The 25972-nt window shown below is 39.0% G+C and overlaps 1 protein-coding gene across 1 annotated transcript in view; it reads left to right on the forward strand.

Moving 5' to 3' along the window:
- Positions 1–18344, forward strand: part of LOC126470213 (ATP-binding cassette sub-family D member) — a 91400-nt gene extending 73056 nt beyond the window's left edge. Inside the window, exons 8-11 of the mRNA XM_050097892.1 lie at positions 1388–1618; positions 6349–6474; positions 17215–17365; positions 18033–18344. Of these exons, the coding sequence (XP_049953849.1) occupies positions 1388–1618; positions 6349–6474; positions 17215–17365; positions 18033–18071 (547 nt within the window). The 3' untranslated portion in view covers positions 18072–18344. The remainder of the gene's footprint in view (positions 1–1387; positions 1619–6348; positions 6475–17214; positions 17366–18032) is intronic.
- The last annotated feature ends 7628 nt before the right edge of the window (positions 18345–25972 follow it).

Consider the following 25972-nt stretch of genomic DNA (forward strand, 5'->3'; position numbering starts at 1 on the left):
CAGATAATAACTTTGCGAAAGTAAAGAAAGTAAAGTTTTCACTCGAGGGGGCACTTGAACCAAGGACCTCTCGTTCCGCAGCTGCTCACGCTAGCCACGGGACCACGGCGCTCCTCTGCTCACCGCTTCCTTGATATTGCTTATGTTGCGCATGGACTAGTCAGTTTGTATATTTTGCTTATTTTTTCATAGTTCCACAAAACTTCTTCCTGTTTTCTCGATTGTTCCGTGTTCAGTTTTTCAAGGCCTATCCACTGTGCCAACTTATCACTAAATCTGAGGGGGGTGCGATGGGGAGGTTCCCTTGTGAGTATCACTTAATGTTACCATAGGACAATAAGAATCAACCCATTTCTAATCTTGAGTAAATTCTGGGAAATACCTGAGAAACAGTCTTATATCATTTCGCATTTTTATTGTTTTTGTTTACAATTTCAATAAAAAATCATTCAACTTTGATTTTGTTGCATTATGTGAATAATAATACCATGACCTGTATTTCAGTGTCCCACTGTGCAACTCCTCATAGGATGACAGAACTATATTGATTGGCTTCAGAACCTTGGGCCAGTGGTTAGGTTGTATTAAAAGTTATCTCAAGCTAAAACTGTCTTGAAGAATCATTTTATTTTATTATGTCCACTAACCTGAAGTGTCTTTCATTGTAATTAGTGTTCACTTGTAATTCTGGAACAACACTGCATCATTTTGCAACAGAATACCAGTAGATAAATTTGTAGTGCAAAAATGTGGAGCAGCATGAATTCTAACAAAAGCTGTTAAGAGCACTTATTGGTATAATTAAAACATAATTGTATCACAAGAAATATTCACTTGAGAAAATTATAAAATCATGAGAAAAAACTGCCGGCAGATGTTTAAATGCAGTTTCCTAAAAGTGTACTATAATTACAAAGAACTATGTAATTCATTTTTTTCTGAGTAAGAGACAGTTTTATCAGATAGCTGCACCATCCGATCATAGTTTCCTGCACATAATGTATTTAGAGGAAGGAATTTAATAGTAGAAGCCTCTGTACTCAAGATTTTCTAATGCCACCAGCAGCTGAATAATCCTTGGCATACGTATTACTCATTTTCAGCTGAAAAGACACACTATGTATTCATCCATGCTAATAAGAATGAGTACTTAAGCTGCACACAAGTTTTTGATTGGACAATGTTTAGACAATTAAAATTTAAATGCCATTCCTTATTCGAGTCCCAGTCCAGCACACAGTTTTCATCTGCCAGGAAGTATCAAGATATGAATTGCTTATAATTATGATCACATCAGTGTGATGGTGTCATTCCATTGATGTGATATATTATTCTGACATTATTTTGTGTGTACTATTATTTTAATTGTGTACATGATTTTTTTCAGACCATATATGTCCATTGGTTCATTGGCTGACCAAGTCATTTACCCCCATACTGAAAAGGACATGAGAGACCGTGGGTTTACTGTGAAACATCTACAAAAATGCTTGGAGCTTGTTCATCTGGACTACATTGTAGAACGAGAAGGTGGCTGGCATGTTGTACTCGACTGGAAAGATGTTCTTTCTGGGGGTGAAAAGCAACGTATGGCAATGGCAAGACTTTTCTATCACAAGTAAGTTTTGACAGAGCTCATATTGGTTATAGAGATTAAGTGGTGACTACTGTATAAAGGGAATGCAGTGCCTGGCCCTTGCACATTTCCTGAACTCCACAGTTGAAGTTTTGTCACTGTCTCCTTCATAGCTGAATTGCACCACATTACTTTCTGTAATTTAACAAGTTCCCCATCTTGCTCTCTTTAATTCAACCCAATTACAGGTGAGATGGAGTGGTTTGCTTATAGAAAAATATGCCGGTGGATCTTTGATGGTCTGTGTCTAATTTACTCCTAAATAAAATGGGGAAAAACTGTAATGAAATGTAAACTTTGAACGGCACTGTACACAATAGGAAAACTTAAGATAGAACAATAATTCTGGATAGTGTCATCAGTCAGATGTTTATGCTCCATTTTTCTGTCATTTCTTCTGTCTAATTTTGCATAGTGCACGATGACAGCTTTTTACACTGTGGCATCGGAAGACGTACTTCCACTATATAAAATCTGTTTATTCCAGATTAGAGAGAGACATGTTTCTCCTTCCAAGGTTAAAAAATGAGTATGTTTACTATATTTTGCACTCATCAATATATGACTTAAAGAACCCAGTTGTAGAGTGTATACCAACCACTTTTACCTCTGCAAATTCTTTTGATGCAATGCAATAGGTTAATTAATGTTGAACCAGTGTAATGATTATGACTAATAATGAAAATACAACCATTCTAGTATCAGGCTATAGTGTGAGGCTTGAAGATGTACAAAGAAAACACACAAACTGAAAAACAGTCAAAATTCTAATTTTAGAAATGTATCTTAAATTTCTTTATGTATTTAAAAATTTTTGGTACAGCATGTGATACAAAATCCAACAGTAACTGACACTGCTTACCATTAACGCACCTGCTGCTCGACTACCAAACCTCTGTGCTTAATAAAAGTAGACCCCTCACCCAACTCCCATACTTCTCATTTCCCAGCCCACCCTTCCTGTTTCATCACTGTTGTCACTCCTACTCCTCCTCCTATCTCTTCTGAGGCCATCCCATCACTCAACACTGCTTTTCTCTCAGTGTACTCACTTGCCCTTTCTCACCATAGGCATGTTCCTTGTCCTTCCCCCTCCCTTCCCCCGCTTCTGATCAGCCCATTTATTTGAGGTTGCTTTGCCACACTCCCCTCCCTTTCTCAATAGCCTTCAACTCACCCCCTCACCTCTTCCAGTCTGTATAGTTCAATAATCCTCTCCCTCCCCCCACAGTTTCCCACTTACTTGACCATTTCATCACTACCTCTCCATAGACCCGTTGCATATCCCCCCCCCCCCCCCCCGGTCTCTCTCTCTCTCTCTCTCTCTCTCTCTCCTCCTCTCCCTCTCCCTCTCCCTCTCCAACCGAGTGAGGTGGCGCAATGGCTAGCACACTGGACTAGCATTCAGGAGGATGATGGTTCAATCCCACGTCCAGAGCCATCCTGATTTAGGTTTTCTGTGATTTCCGTAAATTGCTCCAGGCAAATGCCAGGATGATTCCTTTGAAAGGGCATGGCCAACTTCCTTTCCTCTCCTTCCCTAATCCGATGAGACTGATGATCTCGCTGTCTGGTCTCCTCCCCCAAACAACCCAACCCTCTCTCCCCCCACCTCTTTTTTCTGTAGTTCCGTCCCACACTGAAGAGCCACAACATTATGATCACTTACCACCTCGAAACTCAATGCTGCCTGTTGGCATTACGAACATGTGGCACATTAAGGAAACTGTATAAGTGGAGCAGAGACAAATGGGGAATCATTCTATTGACAATATGAGCTGCTGACTGGGGAAATCCATTTACATAAGTGACATTTCAGCTAGTCAGCTGTTTGTGCACTACTTTTTTGAGCACCTATGCAAAGTGGTTGAAGGATGGTGAAACCCCAAGCAGGCAATAACATATTGGTCATCCATGCCTCATCACAAAACATCCAGGTTGGAGGGTTGCAGGACAGGCAGCAATCTGTGGCAGTGTGCAAGGTGAGCATGCATAATACACACCAAACTGATTTATTTCCTTGCACTTTGTTCGTGAGTAGCTCGTGAAGTTTTTCATAATCTGCAGCAGGGCCTGTGTTCACTGTCACCAGATATTAGCCGAATCCCAGCCACTTCACACTCTGTTCACGCGATATATGAACTTGTGCTGTCAAGGTGACACCGTGGCTGAGCATCACTGATGCTGTCAGACAAGGAATTGTGCAGGATGAAACCAATTGTGGGAATGGACTCAATCACTTGGGCCCCTGTGGCAAGCTGAGGATCATGGACGAGTGAAGTTTGGTCACTCTCTTGTCAGCCAGCTCTCGGAACATTCAGATTTCCTTCTGTTCCTCTCTGACCATGAGGCCCCCAGCTTCTATGAAAGACTTCAGACTTCATTTCTGTATCCCTTAAGGAGAAACAATAAACCATACCATGATTCAGTTTTAATCGTAAACTGTGACTTTTCTAATTTCATACCTTGCAACTATTTCCTATACGCAGGATGGCCATCTGCTCCTGACGTACATCCTATCAGCCAAACCTTTATGCACTTGCACATTAGATTTAATGACAGAGTACAGTTCTGGTGCTGGCGCAAGTGTTTCATAGCACACCATTCAATGCTCTGGAGTAGACAATTCCTGTGTGTTCCCATGTTGAACCAACAACATTGTCAGTTAAGATATATGGGATGGGATCAATAGGAATGGGCTATGGCTCAGGGCTCAGTGGAAATGTGTTACCTGATTGGATGAATCACGTTTCTAGTTACATCACATCTATAGTCATGTCTGGATATGCCATCTTCTCGGTGAACAGCTGCTTCAAACATAAGCTGTGCAGCAGATGGGCCACTGGGGGCAGTATTATACTATGGGAGACATTCACCTGGGCTGCAACCTGTGGTAATAATCTAATACACAATGACAGCTTGTAATTTACTGACCTGTTACATATGCCTCTGTCTCATCAAATTTCTTCTTTAATCTTCCATCTGTGATTATCGACTGTGACAAAATGTTATTAAATAATGTACACAACACCAAAGAATTTGCTTTTCATTCTCATCACATTTATCAGCACCAAGTTTATTTTCATTGATCAGCCTTTAATAACTTACGTGCATTGATTAACACAAATCAGTAAGCTACACCAATTAAAGAAATTTTGAAAAGTTCACAAGTGGCAGTGATGAAAACTAGATACTGAATAAAGATTGTTCACTTGTTGACTACCAGGTGTAAACTTACTCATAGTAATTATACACTTTTAATTTTCCAACCACAACTTGGAACTGTACATGCTGAATACTAACAGCAGACTCAATAAAATGAATAACATAGTGCCTGAACTGTTTGAATGCTTCCCACACTGACTATAGCTTGTGCGAGATGTCTGTATGCACATGTATTGCAGAAATTATGAATTGGTAAAATGGAATGCTGTTACTTTCATGTATAACCATAAAAGACAGAAAAAAGATACAAAGAAAAAGTAGGCAGTGATGTAAATTTGTTTCGCCAAAAGCTGTACAATTAGGAAATGGCAAACTAATAGGTACTATTTTATGTAAGGGAAGTTTTTATGTGCATGGGATTTCCTGATGTTCACCAAAAATTTTTGAGGAAGTGAAATTTTCTAATTTGAGTAATTAAAAAACTAACGTGTTATTTAATTAACAGTTTCAATTTTTGGAAACAGAAAAACCGGAGCTGCAAAAGGCAGTGAATTTGAGAAAGAATATCTTTTTAGAGTGGAACATTCTGGAAAACAAAATTTTGAATGTAAGTGACTTTTGAAATAAGTGAAATGTTTGAAGCAAGTAGGAGAGTGAGGGCTTTTAAATAAGTTATGTTAATATAAAAACAAACAATATTTAGCCATATTGAATTCTGATGTGCCCATGGTTTGCATGTACTGTAAATTATGAATATTTTTTTAAATAGAATATTTCCATATGAACAAAATATATTCGTGATGTGAGCTGGCTGTAAATTATATTGTGAATAATAAAATTTACTAAAATACTCCACATATAAGACTTTGACAATTTAGTGTACACATGGTATATGCATTATGTGTATAATGAGAAATAGAGGTGGGAAAACTGTTTATTTATTTAAGGTATTGAATTGTAGCAAGTGGAGTTATCTCACTTTGCAAAATCTCAAGCTCTGGATTACATGAACATTATTATGGACCATGTGCATCCCTTCATATTTGATGTCTCCTCCATCAGTGATGATATCTTCCAGTAAGATTATTGTCAATGTCATAAGGCCAGAATCATGCTCCAATGATTTGAGGAACCAGATAGCAGACTCACATTGACATCGTGACGACGAAATTTTCCTGATCTGAACACAATATAACACTGCTGGAACACTATCAGGCACCAGGTCTGCACCTAACAACCACCAGTCCATAATTTGTGAGAATTTTGTGACCTTTGTGTAGAATCTGGTGCCAAATACCTCTGGAAATCCACTAGTGACTTGCCAAATCCACACCATGCAGAGTCACTGCTGTATTGTGTTACAAACATACACACACATGCTCTTAAGCAGGTGATCTTAATTTTCTGGCTCATCAGTATATACTGTTTCTCATCTGCTTAAAAATGCATTTTTTTTTTAAATATTCTGATCGTAAGTAAAATTTTTTATTTTTCACTTTCAGTTTACAGTATCCAATAATTGTGTTTTACGTTGTCCTTTCTTTCAGACCTAAATTTGCCCTATTAGATGAATGCACAAGTGCTGTGAGTATTGATGTTGAAAGTGATATATATCAAGCTGTAAAAGATGCAGGAATTACATTGCTGACTATTACGCACAGGCCATCTTTGTGGTAAGTTCTGGACATACTTGTAAACACAGAAGTAGTGTACTTTTTCTTTTTTAAAACAGTCGTGTTACATACATTACCTATCTAATACAAGCAGCTAACAAAGCACTATTTCCAGCTTGTAGCTATCATTTTAGTTACAGCACAGCACTTGAGCAACTCCGTGTGAGCTGTCACTGTGTAGTAAACAATTGAGTACATATTCAAACATTTTCATTTGTTGTAAATTACCATTTTTTCTTATTAAATATTAAATTTAGAAACCATAATAATGGAAATATGAAAAAAGTCAGTTATGTAATGGTGTCTCTTGATGACCCAAAAGTTTGGTGAAGACTGAATGTGGGAACATCAACCACCTCAAATTTGCACACAAGTCTTATGCATCAATAGTAAATACCATCTGAAACAGTGACTGAACAACCTCTAAATAAAAAGTAAGAAAAAAAATCAAACAATGGAAAATCCAGGATGGAATAATGACAATATTATGAAAAGGATAGATTGCTACTCACCATATAGCGGAGATGTTGAGTCACAGATAGGTACAACAAAAAGATGGTCAAACAAATAAGCTTTTGGTCCGGAAGGCCTTCATCCAAATTAGACAAAACACACACACACACACACACACACACACGCCAACACAACTCACACATGTATGATCACAGTCTCTGGCTGCCAACGCCAGACTTGTGTTGTTTGCATATCTGAGGTGGTTGATGCTCCCATATCCAGGTCTGGCCTTGGTGTCCAAGCTGTGGTTGTGTGTGCATGTGCATGTGTGTGTGTTGTGTGTGAGTTGCGTTTTGCATGTGTGTGTGTGTGTGTGTGTGTGTGTGTGTGTGTGTGTGTGTGTGTGTGTGTGTGCGTGCGTGCGTGCGAGAGAGAGTGTGTGTGTTGCGTTTTGCATGCGTGTGTGTGTGTGTGTGTGTGTGTGTGTGTGTGTGTGTCATTCAGATGAAGGCTTTCTGACCAAAAGCTTATTTGTTTGACCATCATTTTGTTGTGCCTATCTCTGTCTCAACATCTCTGTTATATGGTGAGTAACAGTGACAGGGTTTTCCCTAAAATCTGAATGAGTAGTATGGTGCTTCCATATATAATAGTTTCCCTGTTTATTTAATGCAGTTGTGTTTCCTTGACCCTCAAAAATGGTTTAAAATCAAAACACAAATATCTTTGTAATACAACTGTGGAGTAGAACTCTACTATCTTGAAAATACTCTGTGACTTTTCTGGTCCACATTGATGTTGCTCAAAGACAAGTTGTCTTATTTTGGTCAGACTGCAAGAGCTGCTTCAATGTTGTCATCAGTTTGTTTGACAGGCTCATCGGAAAAAAAAGAGTTGATATGACACTATTAAAATTTATATAAAATATGTTTTTTTTTTTAGTTTCATAAACTTGGAAAGATCTGTGCAAAGTGACAAGCATGGACAGAAAGTGTAAAAAAAACTAGGCTGGACTGAACAGATAAGTCTCATGGCTATTTTTACTGCATGTTCAAGCCTAAGTCACTCTACGAAGTCTGTTCAGAAAATTCCAGAACATTCATAATTTTGTGCCAATGGTGTGTTGGAGAAAAATATGGTTGGCATCCCTGCACCCACTGGTGTTTAATGTGTAACTGTCAGAAGTTTCATTGTTGTATAACTGTTAGTTATTGTTCAATGATGTATTGAGTAGAACATTGTGTCGCACAGTTAGCAAATTTTGAGATGGCAGAGTTAGAGGAGCAATGCTTCTGCATTAAATTTTGTGTAAAACTTAAGAAAATGTTTACAGTGGCACACCAATGATGCAGGAAGCCTATTGTGATGAGTGCTTAAGCTGTCCTTGGTGTTATGAATGGTGCACACAGTTTAAAAATGGACGGACAGAAGTTAAAAGATGACCCTTGTTCAGGACACCATTAAACATCTACCGACAACACTCATGTCAGGAAAATCAATGAAATTGTGCATGCCAGTCGAAGACTGACCGTCCAAGAGATTGCAGAAGAACGTAACATTTCAGTTGGATGAATTCCTAACACAAGATCTTGGAATGCATCGTGTTGCCACATGTCTGTCCCATGGATCATGAGTCAAGTTCAGAAAGACTTTCACCTCGCAGTCTGTGAAGAGCTTTTGGATCGCACAAGTGAGAACAAAATGTTCCTTAAGAGAATCATAACTGGTGGTGAGATGTGGGTCTACAGTTATGATGTTGAGACCAAGGTTCAGTCTTCACAATGGGTGGGGAAAGGTTTTCCAAGACAAAAATAAAAAGTTTTCATGGCTCTTACATCATGATAACACACCCGCACATTCGTCCCCGATGGTGCATGACTACTGCACAAAAACTGGAATCATTGTGCTGCCTCATCCGCCATACTCTCCAGACCTGGCCCCTGCGGACTGTTTTTAATTTTCAAAGTTGAATACCCCATTGAAAAAATGAAGATTTGCAATGAAAGATGAGACAAAAGAAAATTCGCGGACAGTGCTTCATGCAATCCAGCAAGAGGCTTACCTAGAGTGGTTCCAGAAGTGGAAACGGTGTTGGGAGTGGTGTACCAATTATGGAGGAGAGTATTTTGAAGGAAACCATGCACAATAACTAAAAGTAAGCATAGAAAAAATATGTGGACAAAATTGCGGAATTTTTTGAATAGGCCTCATATCAGCTATCACTTCAGTGATGCCACGATCACTAAAGACTTCATTGTAACTTGCATCGCCAATTGGGGTGGGGGATGCAAGAATTTTATAAGTCTTTGTTGTTGTTGTTGTTGTTGTTGTGTGTGTGTGTGTGTGTGTGTGTGTGTGTGTGTTTGTGTGTGAGTTTACATTGAATTTGGAGTCATTTGCCTGTTTTGAAATGGATCAGTATCTTATTACTGAAATAAACACTTACCATAATCATATATGAATGTGTTAAGTAAATTCACTAACTACAGAGAAAATGTCCAGTATGGAAGCAGAGAAAAAAATATTAAATGAAGCTTTGATTCAATATCACATCAAGACCTTCTAAAGAAAGTAATTCATATTCATTATTGATTCAGATTCGAACTGGATAGAAAAATTTGTGTCAGGTCTCATGCAGCACATTATCCTGGATAGAGAGTTGTGTAAAGACAAGTAACATTTGGAATGGCCCAGGGGAGTGTAATAGAATCAATGCTGTTCATGGACAGTCTTGAGGTTCTCATAGATAATGCAGTTATCTATAAGCAAATTGTATTCAGTAAACATTGCAATAATACCCAGTCAGATCTCAACAAAATATAAGCCCAGGGCAGGAACATTTCATGAAACATATGCTATGACTACCAAATTAATGAATGGTTTAATTACATAGTTAAAAAATCTACTCACCAAGCAGCGGCGGAACACACACATAAAAGACAGTTGTAATTGGCAAGCTTTCGGAGCCAGTGGCTCCTTCTTCAAGCAAAAGGGTTGAAGGGGAAGACCTCTCCAATCCTTTTCCTTCACCCCTCTTCCTTTCCCTTCAACCCTTCTGCCCGAAGGAGCCACTGGCTTCGAAAGCTTGCCAATTACAACTGTATTTTATGTTTGTGTTCTGCTGCCACTTGTTGAGTAGATTTTTTTTCTATCAAATTAAATAATTTTGTCAATAATTGATTGTTTTCATTATTAAATTAATGAATGAGTCACATGTCATGTTGTACACATATTTTGGAGTAACAATATGTAGAGATATAGAAGTGGAAAGATGAGTTGTAAGCAAAGCAAGTGCAGGCTATGATTCATTGGTAGGATACTGGAAAATTGCAATTGGTCTACAAAAAGAGTTTGTATACAAACCACTTGTACAACCCCTACTGGAATACTGCTTAAGTGTATGAAATCTATATCATGTGGAACTTACAGGAGACATCAGATGTATAGAGACATAGCAATGCATATGGTCAAAAGCTTGTTTGTCTGCAAGAAAGTGTAACAGAAATGTTGGGAAATCATAACTTGCACAAACTTGAAAAAATATTACACCTTGTGACAATCTGCCTAGTAAACTTAGAGAAACATTGTTCATGGCATAATCTTTTAATATTATTCAGCCCCCGTGTATCTTTCTCATGGAAATTATGCAAATAAAATTAATCAAATAACAGCTTTCACTTTGGTTCAGTCTTTCTATTTTTACAGAACTTTTTGTATCTCACCAGTGCTTTTGGTCTTCTGAGCCACTGTCACCCTACATTGCAAGTACTCACAAAGTTTTTTTCCTTGCTGTTGTGTGAGACATCAAAATTCAAATTGTTCTTACTGGTAAATTTCTGATTTGTGCCTTATCAGCAGTCTTATGCTCTTCCCCCCAAAAATATGATGGGACATCTTTAGAGTTGACTACTTCTTTGCATTGTTTCATGCAAGTGATGAATAAATCTGATTGCAACAACCAACCAACTCACCCACCATCAACCCAATTATCCATATTTCTTCTTATTTTAACTTCTTCAAGACAACTCATCTTTCATTGTTAAAGCTGTTTGTGCCAGACTGATTTCTGTAAAAGTTAGGGTACCAAGATGGAATCATTGGCTTCAAATAGAATGTTTAAAATATTACCACACAGTTTCATTTTAATTGACAACTGGTGCCCATGCTGTACCTATACTACAATCAGACAAACTGCTGTACTAACATTTCAAAGACATTCTCTAGCTGACAGATGTCCACTATGTTGTCATGTCAGATTTTTTAAAGATAGATTTATGAACATTTCTGTAGTTACATTAAATTTTGTGACACTGAGGGTCAGTGGCATGCATATCTATGTTAATGATATACATTAAATTTTGTGACACTGAGGGTTAGTGGCATGTATATCTTTGTTGGTGATAAATGATGAGAGAAACCTTCAAAACTGTGTACAACTAAATTAATTTGTCATGCACTGATTTTACAATCAACACCTTAAAGCTGAAGCAATCCAGAGGTGTATGACAACTTCTGTGCGGGGTAGGGTTGTGGCGGTGTGCCGGGGTGAGGGAGCAGGGCACTGGTAGCTTAGATAATCGGCATCAAAATTCAAAACATTTTATTAACACTCATGGGCTCATAGTGTCTTAGTGGAGGCAGCAACCATGCCCCATCACGGCACGTAGCGAGCTGACAGCTACTGAGCCATGACGTTGGCACCCAGGAATGTTGTCTCCAGAAGCTCACACAGTGATGTGCATCACAGTTAGTGGGACACTGCCACTTGCTGGTGGAGCCAGCAGCACTGAAGTCTGCTAGGTTGTGTGCAGGGGAAGCCAGCGCATCCACCTAGTAGTGGATCCCACCCCTGCAAGTGGCACATGCGGTGCCTAGTCGCCTCCACCAGCATGGAAGGGTGAATGGCTGTACTGCCCTGGTCTTGGTTTGCTGCCCTCCAAGGCAGGAGTCAACCTGCCAATGGAGGAGAATCAAGTCCAAGAAAAAGATTTGACACCAGCAGAAGGGGTAGTGCTGAAGGTCCAAACTTGTAGCAGCTGCGTACTGTCCCATATTGCCCAGTCACCTGGCATGGTCCTGTCTTCCCCACAGTCACTGCTGGACTACTCTCCCCTCAGCTAAAATTAATGTAAAATTAATGGGTATTTATACTGGTTTGTGACTCACTTGTCGCAATGCACTGTTTTGAGTCATGCTCAGAACAACAAACCCGAGGCCTGGTGGTGTGGGGACAGCTTCACTCATCCTGCAAGAGCTCCATTTGACCGCTGCATTGCATTATTGTGGTGCCTTGTCTAGTCCACCTGCATCTGTCAGGCTGACATTTTAGTGCTCACTTGTGGCCTTCAACTGCTTGTTTCTGCAGTAATGAGCAAAAAATAGTGGTGGTGCTATGTTACCTACCGTCTCTGGAACACCCCCAAGTCTCTACGCCTAACCTGTCTGCAACAGAAGTCGGTATACATGGACACAATGTACAATATTTATAATTTTTTTCTTCTTAAGTGCTACACAGCATGAATTCCACAAGATTCAGAGGCTACGATTTGCCCTGCTATGTTTAGTTCATTAGATCCTTACTTGCAATTACAAGAGAAATGTCATTTTTATACTAATTAACAGTTCATCAGTTCTCACAAGGATATACAACTAGTATCTCTTGACAGTTCTCCATATACTGCTTCACATCATCTGCTTCAAAGGTCCTTATGATTCCTTAAATACTACAAAGTACATTTTTTGACATTACTTGCATTGTAATGTCCACACATACAACAGTTAACTTCTCCATTTTCAACTAACAAACTAAGAATGATACAGCAGATCTCTTTCTCTCTCCCTAAATTATCCTGGACAAATCTCCTTTAACAGTACATGGTCTGGTTCCATTAAACTCTTATACTCGGAATCTTCTTTTCTAGCTGGTGGTTTTTGAACTCATTGTTTAGGAACATCACCCAAGACTGTGTCATTGTGACAAATTCCATTTATGGTTTACTAGAAAACATATTCCCAAACCTATCCTTGTACATGAATCACATATAATACTACCATTCACACTACATTCAGCAGGTAGGGTCATTTAGCTCTCTCACTGTAGTGCTAATCGCAGACTGAATTCTTCCTGAAATGCTTGGCTTTCTGGTACCCCTGCTCACCCAAATCAACTTCCTGGTGCCTTGTGGCACGATATCATATGAATTAAGCCTTAGTGATTTTGTTAGCAGTTTAACCAGCTTGCCCCTTAAGGTGGTCAACCTTGTGACAGTTTCCCATAGCTGGAATTTAGTCTCTCTAAGATTCCCCCTGTGTCACCAAAGGTTAAATTATGGCATGATATCCAGGCAGAAAGTTTACTCTGAGGCATGCCTTGTGCCCTTCACCTACATTACACTTGTCAGATTGCATGTTGGTTGTCAACAGCTTGCAGTGCACGTCAGCTATTACTGTTACTTTCTGAACCTCTGATGTACTCTCCTCAACAATCTGTCTTGTTGGTTCGATTACTCACTTTACAAATCTCCTCTTCCTTTTCCTACACTTACCCTGCTTTTGAGGGAATGTACGTGTCTGTTTGAATTTCCTCATTATGAGGGTATTGAAGGTTGGTCTGTTTTAATTGTTAATAACAATTCAAAAGCCGAGACTGCATAAAATATTTCTTTATGTAAGACAGCTGGTTTCAACAGTCTTCGCTGTCATCTTCAGATCTTAAACATTTTTTGTAATAAAATATGTTTATTTTACACTGAACCTCATGCACAAGGTGTCAAGTGATAACACTCAGCACATTAGCACATTGTAAACACGTGTAATCGCGAAAATATTTTAAAATACACAGCACCATGTTAAAAAGCCATGTCCATATACATATTGCTCACAGATGCTGGTTACAGGATACAAATACAGTACACAATATCATATTTGTATCATGTAACAAGCATCTGTTAGCAATATGTACGCTGATGACCTCGATGTTGAGCGCCCATAAGCCCCCCCCCCCCCCCAATATGTATATGGACATGGCTTTTTGACAAGGTGCTGTGTATTTTTAAATATTTTAGTGATGACAAATGTTTATAATGTACTGAGTTTTATCCACTTGACATCTTGTACATGAGGTTCTTTGCAAAATGAACCTGTTTTACTATAAAAAATGTTTAAGGCCTGAAGATGACAGCTAAGCCTGTTGAAACTGGTTGTCTTGAATAAAAGAAAAATACTTTATGCAGTCTTGGCTTTTGAATGGTTTTTAACAATATGTGTAAGCACTGTTTTTCCACATCTGCAACACAGCTAGTAACGTCAGCAGCTTCTTGTGCAATCCATGTAATATCTACAGTAACATCATTGCATGCAGCTCCACTCCGCATGAAACAGAAATCAGTGCCACAGGTATTTCTCTGTTCAATTCGCCCAGGCTCCATAGCATCTAACCAGTGCCCATTATTACCTAGTGGGGTGGATACTACTGCACTTAAATCACCAATCTTGCTATCCACACTCTTATTTGGATTGGTATGGGCCACACTCACTCCACAGTTCCACATGATATCGGAGCTGATACTTCTACACTACTCCTCAACATTAGTCTTCCGCATCTTGCATAAGCTCTCAGTGATTTGCTCAGCACTAGTACTCTCTTCATTAATTATCTTAATTTTCCCACTCAAAAGATTGTTCTGCCAATCATAAAGTTTCATCCTGCTGTTGAGAGGGTTGACAGGCTTGATTACATCAACGATAATTGGACATCTTGCAGGAACAGGTAAACTAGATACAAGCCTGTTCCTCACCTTTTAACTTTCTCTTTCCCTTCTCTCCATCCTCTCCAAAATCTTCCCTATTCCTCACATCCTGAGGCCTGTTCTAACCCACCAGTCACTGCGTCTTCTCTGCACCCCTCTACATACTCCAGAGAACTGCTAAATGCTATTTCCTCTCTCTAGCCCGAAGTGTTTCCAATCTCTTAGACAACTTTGCATGCTACATTTTCACCTTATCTATTTCGGTTGCACAATTTTTAACACCACCTCCGTGGTAGCCCCATTCCCAGTGGTACTGACCATGGCATTCTTTATCAATCACAGAAACACAAATGACAAAATCACATAAACATATTACTACTCCAACACTCCTCATATTTTACATGCTTTATCAACACACATTTCCACACTTCTCAGACTCTGCCACCATGAAAACTCTATGTAATAAATACAGCACAGCAAAACAAAATCAAATCATGAGGAGGACACTTAATTGTAACAAAATCATAATACTTCATACTGCACCTTAAACATGTGTAACAATTCGGGATGGGAAGAATAGTTAACACATTACATACTCCTAGACAATGAGCCATGCCCCTTGCTCATGACGCCACTTATTGTAAAATTAATATGCTTATTTACACACCCACAGAACATTGGGCTTACATATATGATTACACACTTGGCACATGAACCATTGAATCACCATGGTTCTCATGGTAAACAAACAAACAAAACAGCTTCACTCACTCCCATATGTTGATGAAACTGTAATCCTGCCACAGTTGAGTCTTCTTTTTTATCCACAGATGGTGGTTGTAGACACTGTCTATCCCTCTTCTGTCACCGATTGAGGTTGGTGTGTGATGAAAGGCCCACTGAAGGCATTAACTGAAGCGGTCCAGGTGTGCAGGACCACTTCTGTACAGAGTAGGATCATGGCGGTATGCCAGGGTGAGGGAGCAGACTACTGGTAGCTCAGTAAAACAACATCAAAACATTTCAATAACACTCATGTGACCATGCTCCTAGCATCTTGGTGGAGGCAATGGCCATGCCCCTTCACAGCACATATAAAGTATGGTGTGTGGTGGCAGCAAGCCCACAGCTACAGAAACTTACACAGCAGCATGCACCCCACTTAGGGGCACTGCCACTTGCGGATGGAGCCAGTGGTGCTGAACATCGTCGGGTTGCTGGCAGGGAAAGCCAGCCACCCGTGGTGGATCTTGCCCCTGTGAGTGACAGTGAGTGGTGCCTAGGCAACATGGAACGGTATATGGCTATGCCGTCCTGGTCTGATTCTACTGCCCTCCAGGGCAGGAGTCTGGCTGATGCTGGAGTGGGCCAGGAGGCAACCCACCAGTGGAGAAGTACCAGGCCCAAGAAGGAAGACTTGGCACTAGCAGAAGGTGTGTTGGAGGTTGTCTGAATTTGTAGCAGCTGTGTGTTGTCTCATATTGCCCAGTCATCTGGTGTGGCCCTCTCATTCCCATAGGCACTGATGGCTTGCCCTCCCCTCTACTAAAATTAATGGTTATTTACACTGGTTCATAGTCCACTTGTTTTGCCAACGTGTTTTTTCCAGTCATGCTCAGGACAACAAATATGAAGCCTGGTGGTGTTATAAACAGACTCATTGCTGCAACCAGCATGCTGACACTTTTGCACTCACCAGCTGCCTTCAGTTGCTGTGGCTGGTCTGCTAGTTTCTACAGTAATGCCCAAAAAATAGTGGTGGTGCTACAAAACTGTTCCTCCTACTTCCATAGGGGAATTAAGCAATGCTTTGCCTTGTGCATGAATATAGTGATGCCTCAATACAGTTTTTCCGTAATTGTTGCAAATTGTTCTCTAAGAAGTTGGCTTTTCTGTTGTTTTAGTGACGTACTCAGTTAACCACCAAATTGTTCAACAAGATGTAAACTTGAGTGCAATCAGTAAATAAACTTTTGGTCTCTGCTGTGAGGGAGCAGTGGTCAGATGTGATAATGGTTTCTTGGGCCAGGCCACCACACAGTAAAATGATAAATAATGTTACAAAAATGTTACCTCAATTTGCAGTCATCAGATCTTTAAATGTAATAAGACCTAGTAACTTTGCCATCATTGCTGCCAGCAATGACACAGTTTAGACATTTATTTACTTAAAAATGTTGAAGTTACATAGACACATCAAAACTTGCTGCATTCAGGTTTTTATTATTATTATTATTATTTATTTTACAGAATTGCTTCTGCCATCCATTTATGCATCAGTTGCTTCCTACACACTGTGACCGAAGTAAGGATGGCAGAACCAGCCAACATGTGGCCCATTTTACACCTGTCTTCTCAGAGCTTTTTCCTATTGAATCACTTATGGCATCACTGCACAGTTCACTAAATTTACTTCACATTTCATTTTGCTAGCTCTCTTTGTCAGTAGTATCCTTGTTGCTATATTATGCAATAAAATTATCTGTCTGCAGCAACCACATCATTCCTTTTTTAAATTATTTTTGCATTTTCATTTCAGGAAGTTCCACACGCATTTGCTGCAGTTTGATGGAGAAGGTGGATGGAAATTAGAATCATTAGATTCCAATGTACGGCTTACTCTTAAGGAAGAGAAACAAAAGCTTGAAGCTCAACTTGCTGGTGTACCTGATGCTCAAAGGAGGTTAAAGGTTAGTCTCATAAACAGTGTTCTGATATGAAAATTATATTGATAAATTGAAGTGCATTCAGTTGCTTGAAAGTTTGGGTTTTCTTTATTTGTGTTTAGTGATCAAATGTCTGCAAATATTGAGTATTACAAAAGTTGGTTTACTAGAAATGGTTATAAGAAAGAATGATAACTACTGAGGTCATATTTGAATTCATGCTGCCATCGGTCACCAGTATTAATCATAAACCTGCAGCAGCATAAAACATGGCAGTGTAATGAAAACAACTGGACTACTTGGAGCATTCCAATTGCTCAGAATATTTGGGTACTCTGTTAGGCGTGTCTCATGGTGTGGTCGAATTTTATTTTTTGATTGTGGCTTGGTGGTTGAGTATCTGATTACATATCTAACAATTTGGGGTTTGTTCTCAGTTCTAAAGATTTTTCTGTCTCATATTTCACTTCTGGCAGTGTGAAAGTCATAACTGAGCTGGCTATTATGACTTCTAGTTTGTCTCTTGCAAAATGTGTTCAGTGTATTGATATGAAAACCATAAAGTAACAATCTACCCTACTTTTTACATCATTTTTTGAGTACATGACAAAAAATATAATTATTCCTTTATGATATTCACACCAGTTTGTTTTTTATGGTTTTGTTTACCTTACTTTTTTTTACTTCCCAGGAACTATGTGAAGTGCTTGGAGAGAGTATGGAGTCATAAATCAGCTTCAGAAGCTGATAGAAGCAGACATGTGATATATGAGACTTCTGTTAAATTTTAGAATGTCTTAAGGAATACAATTAATGAACGTGCCAAATTTTGGATCACCCATGTTGAAAAGTTTGCGTGTCAATGGGATGAGTGGGTACACATCTTCTTTGAGTTTGAAATGTGATAAAGAAACTGTATTAATACATGCAAGAGTTCCTTGTTTATATATTTGTTCAGGTTTTTGTACTGTTACGCAAAAAATAAAAAAAAATAATTTTGTTACAGAGTATTCTTACTATAAGTACACCATTCTTCTTTAGGATTAACTACTGCAAATGTAAATCAAAGAGACCTCACAAATGTTCAGAAGTATAGCATAATTATAGTTTATATTACAGACTGAGGCCTAAATGAGAATATATGCTTGTTAATGAAGAGCATTCAGTGAAGAGGAAAACAAGTAGTCTGATGAGGCATTATCCAAAGCAGGCATTACCTTAACATACAGTAAGATGTAGGAACCTGAATCTGCAGGAGATGCTAATCACCAGTATGATGTGTGGTAAACACCACTTCCCTCTCCCCCACACTTTTTTGCAACTACACAGACCCCAGAAAAAAATGTGATAGGCTTTCATTGAGACTAGTGATTCATGATCATCCACACTACACCACAAGTCCAATTGGTCCTAGTTCTGTGATATTTAGTGACAGTTGAAATTTATGGCAGGTTGAACCCATATTTGCTGCTTATTGTGAGCAGTCATCTTGATCATTAGGTTATTTATCTGAGCTGTCTGTGATATGTACTGGAGTAAAATAAATGATATGTACTGGAGTAAAATAAATGGATTGATTAATGGAAAATAAGGTAACCCTCACTTTGGGCACCAAAATGTAATAAAATAAATCAAAAATGATAAGTACGTGGAAACATTTATGTACATTATCGTCATCACTCACAGAACAATACAAATATAATCTCAAGGCTAATTTGACTGTGCACGATTCAGTAACTGCGCAAGTGGGGTAGGGAGGTGGTTGTGAGTAAGATGAACCGAAGACTGTGTTTTGTTAGCAGGTCATGTAGAAGATGCAACAAATCCACTAAAGAGATTGCCTACACTACGCTTGTCTGCCCTCTGCTAGAGTGGTGTTGTGTGTAAGGAATCCGTAACAGACAGGATTGATGGAGGACATCTAAAATGTTCAGTGAAGGGCAGCTCATTTTGTACTTTCGTGAAATAGGGAGAGTGTCATGGATATAATACATGGGTTGGGGTGGCATTCATTAAAACAAAGGTATTTTTGTTGTGATGATCTTTTCATCAAATTTTGGTCACCAACTTTCTCCTCTGAATGTGAAAATACTCTGTTGATGCACACCTACATAGGGAGAAATGATCATCACAATAAAATGAGAAATCAGTGTTCGCACAAAAAAAATAGTTGTTCATTATTTTCTGGGCGGTTTTCAAGAGTGGAACGGTATTAAAATAATGTGAAAATGGTTTGATCAACCCTCTGCTAGGTACTTAAGTATGTACTGCAGAGTAATCATGTAGATGTAGATGAATCAAGCCCTACAATTGTTGGCCATTAGTTAGTAACCTCAGCTTTGAAGCAGAGGAAGTGTAATTGCCTGGAATAAATTAAGATTTTACATTTAAAGTGTACTTATCAATGAAACAGCTCACCTCCACCACACAGTTGCTCAGATCAAAGCATGCACTTTCAGTAGTATTGAAGAAAAGATTTTTTTTTTTTCCAGTAAATCCGTAGTGAGGAGATCGTCCCAAGATGTAGGACATGTCAGAAAAACAATACACTATAAATATTTAGAAAGAAAAAGAAATATGCTAATGTACCTTCCACAGATCACAAGTGAAGTAGTCCTAATGGATGTGGAGAAAGTCAGAAAATCTTTAACATATTTTCATTTGAAAGGTAATAAATAACCTGTCAGAAAACATGCAAATGTGCAGTGCACATTTCACATGATCGTTCTTACAATGGAGTTAGCACAAGTTGCAATTGCAGTTGAGTTGGGGTTTGTATGAATATGTTTGAGGCACTAATTACAATAGCTTATAAAACACATGCTATCACCAATTACACTATAAGTTAATGAAGATACAATATTCTGCTCACAGTGGACCATATCTAACATGATATCATGACTTTAATAACTGTAGTCATCGTAAACAGTGTTCCTCTAGGTAATGTAGTTATTTGCAGTGTATGATTTGATCAACACACACCATGCTGTACCAAAGGTCAACTGCTGAACCTGACAGTAACAAAGAGTTTTTGTAAAATGATGGAAGCCAGTCGTCTGCTTATCTGCCGAGCTGACTGAAGAAGTGGGTTTTATGAATGTGTTTGAGGTGCTGATTACAAAAATTTATAAAATACATGCCATCACCAATTACACAATGGCAAAGGAGATAATTGCATTCCAGGATTATGAGAAAATTAAAAGGTGAATAAAGGTTTCTTGAAATAATTGTAACCAGTCACCTTTTGTTTTGTTCTTCAATTTATAATATATCATTACTGATTTTGAACTGCCTAGCAATTCATCATCAGATGGTACATATTTATTGATTGTCTGCAGCAGTGTGGGAGTCGTGTAGCTGCAGCAAGGTGTATAAACAAAACATGTAAGCACTGAGTGAGGCAAGAATTATTCACATTATAAGATTGATTTTGTTGCATTACTTACAGTTAATAATATCCATTGGGTGGTTGTTGGTGCACATAGTGTTCTGGAAAACACAATGAATGTTTTCCAGTGATGTTAATTTTACTGCACTTCACACGCTTAGCCACAGGTAACATGTTCCACATGCCTTACAAAACTTGAATAAACCAAGGAGTGCAGCTAAAGTTATGTCAAAGAGTCTATGTTAAGGCAGAGTGTCTCTTTGTTCAGTTCTCATAATACACACTGTCAACACTAAGTATATATCTATTTCAGTACTGCAAAAATAATATATAGTTATATGGCAAAATTGACATGTGCTATTTATAAAAATGTATTAAACAATGCGTTTGGAAAATATTACATCTGCCAATTTTAGCACTGAGATTTCGTTTAAGATTTCATTTATCTTTTGTATAACTAACATTGATCAGCACGTGTGAAATAAACAATGAACATTACAGCATTACTTTTTATTATATATATATATATATATATATATATATATATATATATATATATATGTGTGTGTGTGTGTGTGTGTGTGTGTGTGTGTGTGTGTGTGTGTGTGTGTGTGTGTGTACCAGGGGGGGGGGGGGGGGGGGAGAGAGAGAGAGAGAGAGAGAGAGAGAGAGAGAGAGCAGAGTAGGTGTGTCAATGTGGAAAACCAACCAGGGAGGGGGGGGGGGGGGGGGGGGCAGTCACAGCTACTCAGCACTTGCGCGCACACTCTCCCTCCCCCTCCTTTCTAATTTACTCGTGCCCCCCCCCCCCCCCCCCCCCCCCCCACACACACACACACACACACACACACACACACACACACACACACACACACACACTATTAAAGAATAAGTAAAAAGTAATGCTGTAATGTGTATTGTTTATTTCTTAAGTGTTGATCAGTGTTGGTTAAACAAAAGATAAATGAAATCTCAAACGAAATTTCAGTGCTAAAATTGTAGATGTAACATCTTCCAAACTCATTGTTTAATACGTTTTATAAATAGCACATGTCAATTTTGCCCTATAACTACACCTTATCTTTGCAATAATGAAACAGATACATACTTAGTGTCAACAGTGTGTATTGCAAGAACTAAACAAAGAGACACTCTCCCTTAACACAGACTCTTTGACATAACTTTAGCTGTACTCCTTGGTTGATTTAAGTTTTGTAAAGCATGTGGAATGTATTACCTTTGGCTGAGTGTACGAAGTGCAGTAAAATTAACATCACTGGAAAATATTCATTATGTTTTCCAGAATACTATGTGCACCAACAACCAACCAACAGATACTATTAACTGTAAGTAACACAGAAAAATTGATCTCATAATGTGAATAATTCTCACCGTAGTCAGTGTTTACATGTTTTGTTTACACATCTTGCCACCGTTGCACCACTCCCACACTGCTGCAGAAGAACAAAACAAAAGGCTACTGGTTGCAGTTATTTCAGGAAACACTTATTCATCAGAGTCGCAGTTATCCTCGTCCATACTGAATAAAAGTTTTAAAAGATTAATCTTCAATGCAGTATAGAAGCGATATCGTATGGTGCAAGACGTACATCATCCATGATATTTATGTTATGTAGAGAAAGGAGAGGAAGGCCAGCGCTCAAAACTTTATGTGCTTGATGGTTATGTAGCTGAAAAATTCAGGTTGGTGAGAACTGTCAAATATTGTGTGCATGTTTGTAATGTACATGTAAAACTCATATGCAAACCAAAACTTTGTTGCAGGGTTGTGATCACTATTTGCACTAACTCTCTAGTTAGGCTATCGCAACCATACATCATCAAATAGAAAAATCATTCTACAACAGTTATTTACAATGCTCACACATTACTGCACTGCATTTGTTCTGAAGTCAAATCATAATAAGACTAGCATTACTTCGTATTATTAGTAACATATACACATCATATGATTCTACTAAGAAATTCAGCAATGGAGTAGGAGTTGACCTCCAATAAATCATATAGGCTCCTCTTAAACTGAACTTTATTATTAGGTAAATTTTTTTATTGCTGCTGGTAAGTTATTGAAAATGTGTGTTCCTGAGTAATGGACATCTTTCTGGACCCAAGTAAGTGACTTTGAATCTCTGTGAAGACTATTCTTATTTCTAGTATTGGTTACATGAACTGAGATGTTGGTTTGAAAAAGAGATGTATTTTGAACCACAAATTTCATTAAGGAATAAATATATTTGGAAGCAATAGCCAGTATTCCTTGTTCTCTAAACATACCTCTACTGGCATTTCTTCATTTCACACAGCAAATAATTCTTATTACACATTTTTGGAACTGGAGAACTTTAGCTGGGCTTGATGAATTACACCAAATATGATTCTGTATGACATTATGGAATGAAAGCAAGCATATTATGCTAACTTTTTTTTATTTTTATCTCACCTGTATCTGACAACATTCACACTCCAAATCGAGATTTCTTTGTGCGCTTCAGGAGTTCTGTTGTATGCCCCTTCCAGTTGAATTTATTATCAAGCTGTAATCCCAAGATTTTAACACTGTCAACTTCTAACTGTGTGCCTCATATTTTAGGTATATACTGGGGAGCACCACATTTAATTAGTTCCCAGTTGGATGATGCCTGATAGTGATAACTTAATACAGGTCTCTTTCTTACTGACAGCCTTTTTTTCCTATTGGAGATACAAAGTTTTAATCATTTTGCAGCATTTCCTGTTGCACCGTACTATTCTAATTTACTTAAAAGGATATTGTTACTTGCGCAGTCAAATGCCTTTGACAGATCACAAAATATAACAGTAGCTTTTAACATATTGTGTAGTGAATTAAGTTCTTTTTCACTGTTTGTGTAGATAGCCTTTAGAAATGTGAACTGCGTCTTTGACAATATATTATTTATAGTCGGATGGTTAACAAACTATCTGCACAAAGGTGTGCTAAAAAGTAATGTCTCCAGATTTCTTGTGTGAAAACTTTTAAAGCTTTTTAAATGATACAAGTGTTATTAACATTCTTCATCTTTATTTTTTATGTCTATGTATTTGCTGCTATCTGATGACAGAGAGCTCCAAATTGTAGCATGTAATGTGGTGCTATGTAACATAATTATGTCAATGCACGAGAAACAGTGTGATGTAATTGAGTTTTGAATTTGAAGATTGGTTGGTTGGTTGGTTTGGGGAAGGAGAGCAGACAGCGTGGTCATCGGTCTCATCGGATTCGGGAAGGATGGGGAAGGAAGTCGGCCGTGCCCTTTCAGAGGAACCATCCCGGCATTTGCCTGGAGTGATTTAGGGAAATCACGGAAAACCTAAATCTGGATGGCCGGACGTGGGATTGAACCGTCGTCCTCCCGAATGCGAGTCCAGTGTCTAACCACTGCGCCACCTCGCTCGGTGAATTTGAAGAGTTTGTCCACATATGGACCACCCTCTTCTTCTGCACGACAATGCTACGCCACTCACAAACACTGTGACACCTACAATAATCCAATACCTTCGGTTCATTGTCATTGATCATCCTCCATACAGTTCTGACTTGGCCCCATGCGATTTTCCTCTGTTTCCAAAAGTTAAATAACACCTTCACCTTCAAGGGTTTCACTTTGATATTGATGAGGTGGGGCAAGCAGAAGTGAGGTTGTGGCTCCATCAAGAAAGTCGGACATTCTACAGTGATGGTATCAGTAAACAGGTCTGTCGTTGGGAGAAATGTGTTCATTGCCAGGATGACTGTGTAGAGAAATAAATATGTAGACATGAAGAACAAATATCTAGAATGTTAATAACATTTGTTTTATTGAAAAACCCTTAACACTTTTCACATTAAAAATTTGGAGGCATTACTTTTCAGTGAACGCTTGTATATTACCTTTTCTAAAATATTTGCAAATGGTGGCAAAAGTGAAACTGGACAGAAATTTGATGATATTTCTTTATCTCCTTTCTTAAACAAAGGCTTAACTTAAGCATATTTCAATGATTCAGGAAATGTTCCGCTCATAAATGTGTGGTTACGCAGATAACTTAATACACTACTGGCTATTAAAATTGCTACACCACAAAGATGACATGCTACAGATGCGAAATTTAGCCGACAGGAAGAAGATGCTGTGATATGTAAATGATTAGCTTTTCAGAGCATTCACACAAGATTGGTGCCGGTGGCAACACCTACAGTGTGCTGACATGAAGAAAGTTTCCAACCGATTTCTCATACACAAACGGCAGTTGACCAGCGTTGCCTGGTGAAACGTTGTTGTGATGCCTCGTGTAAGGAGGAGAAATGCATACCATCATGTTTCCGACTTTGATAAAGGTCGGATTGTAGCCTATCGCAATTGCGGTTTATCGTATCGCGACATTGCTGCTCGCGTTGGTTAAGATACAATGACTGTTAGCAGAATAAGGAATCGGCGGATTCAGGAGGGTAATACGGAACGCCGTGCTGGATCCCAACGGCCTCGTATCACTAGCAGTCGAGATGACAGGCATCTTATCTGCGTGGCAGTAACGGATCGTGCATCCACGTCTCGATCCCTGAGTCAACAGATGGGGACGTTTGCAAGACAACAACCATCTGCACGAACAGTTCAACGACGTTTGCAGTGGCATGGACTATCAGCTCAGAGACCATGGCTGCTGTTACCCTTGACGCTGCATCACAGACAGGGGCACCTGCGATGGTGTACTCGACGGCGAACCTGGGTGCACGAATGGCAAAACGTCATTTTTTCGGATGAATCCAGGTTCTGTTTACAGCTTCATGATGGTCACATCCGTGTTTGGCGACATCGCGGTGAACGCACATTGGAAGCGTGTATTCGTCATCGCCATACTGGCGTATCACCCGGCGTGATGGTATGGGGTGCTATTGGTTACACGTCTCGGTCACCTCTTGTTCGCATTGATGACACTTTGAACAGTGGACGTTACATTTCAGATGTGTTTCGACCTGTGGCTCTACCCTTCGTTCGATCCCTGCGAAACCCTGCATTTCAGCTGGATAATGCACGACCGCATGTTGCAGGTCCTTTATGGGCCTGTCTGGATACAGAAAATGTTCCACTGCTGCCCTGGCCAGCACATTCTCCAGATCTCTCACCAACTGAAAACGTCTGGTCAATGGTGGCTGAGCAACTGGCTCATCACAATATGCCAGTCACTACCCTAGATGAACTGTGGTATCGTGTTGAAGCTGCATG

This window comes from Schistocerca serialis, chromosome 3 (assembly GCF_023864345.2).
Source record: "Schistocerca serialis cubense isolate TAMUIC-IGC-003099 chromosome 3, iqSchSeri2.2, whole genome shotgun sequence".
In the NCBI taxonomy this organism is placed as follows: domain Eukaryota; kingdom Metazoa; phylum Arthropoda; class Insecta; order Orthoptera; family Acrididae; genus Schistocerca; species Schistocerca serialis.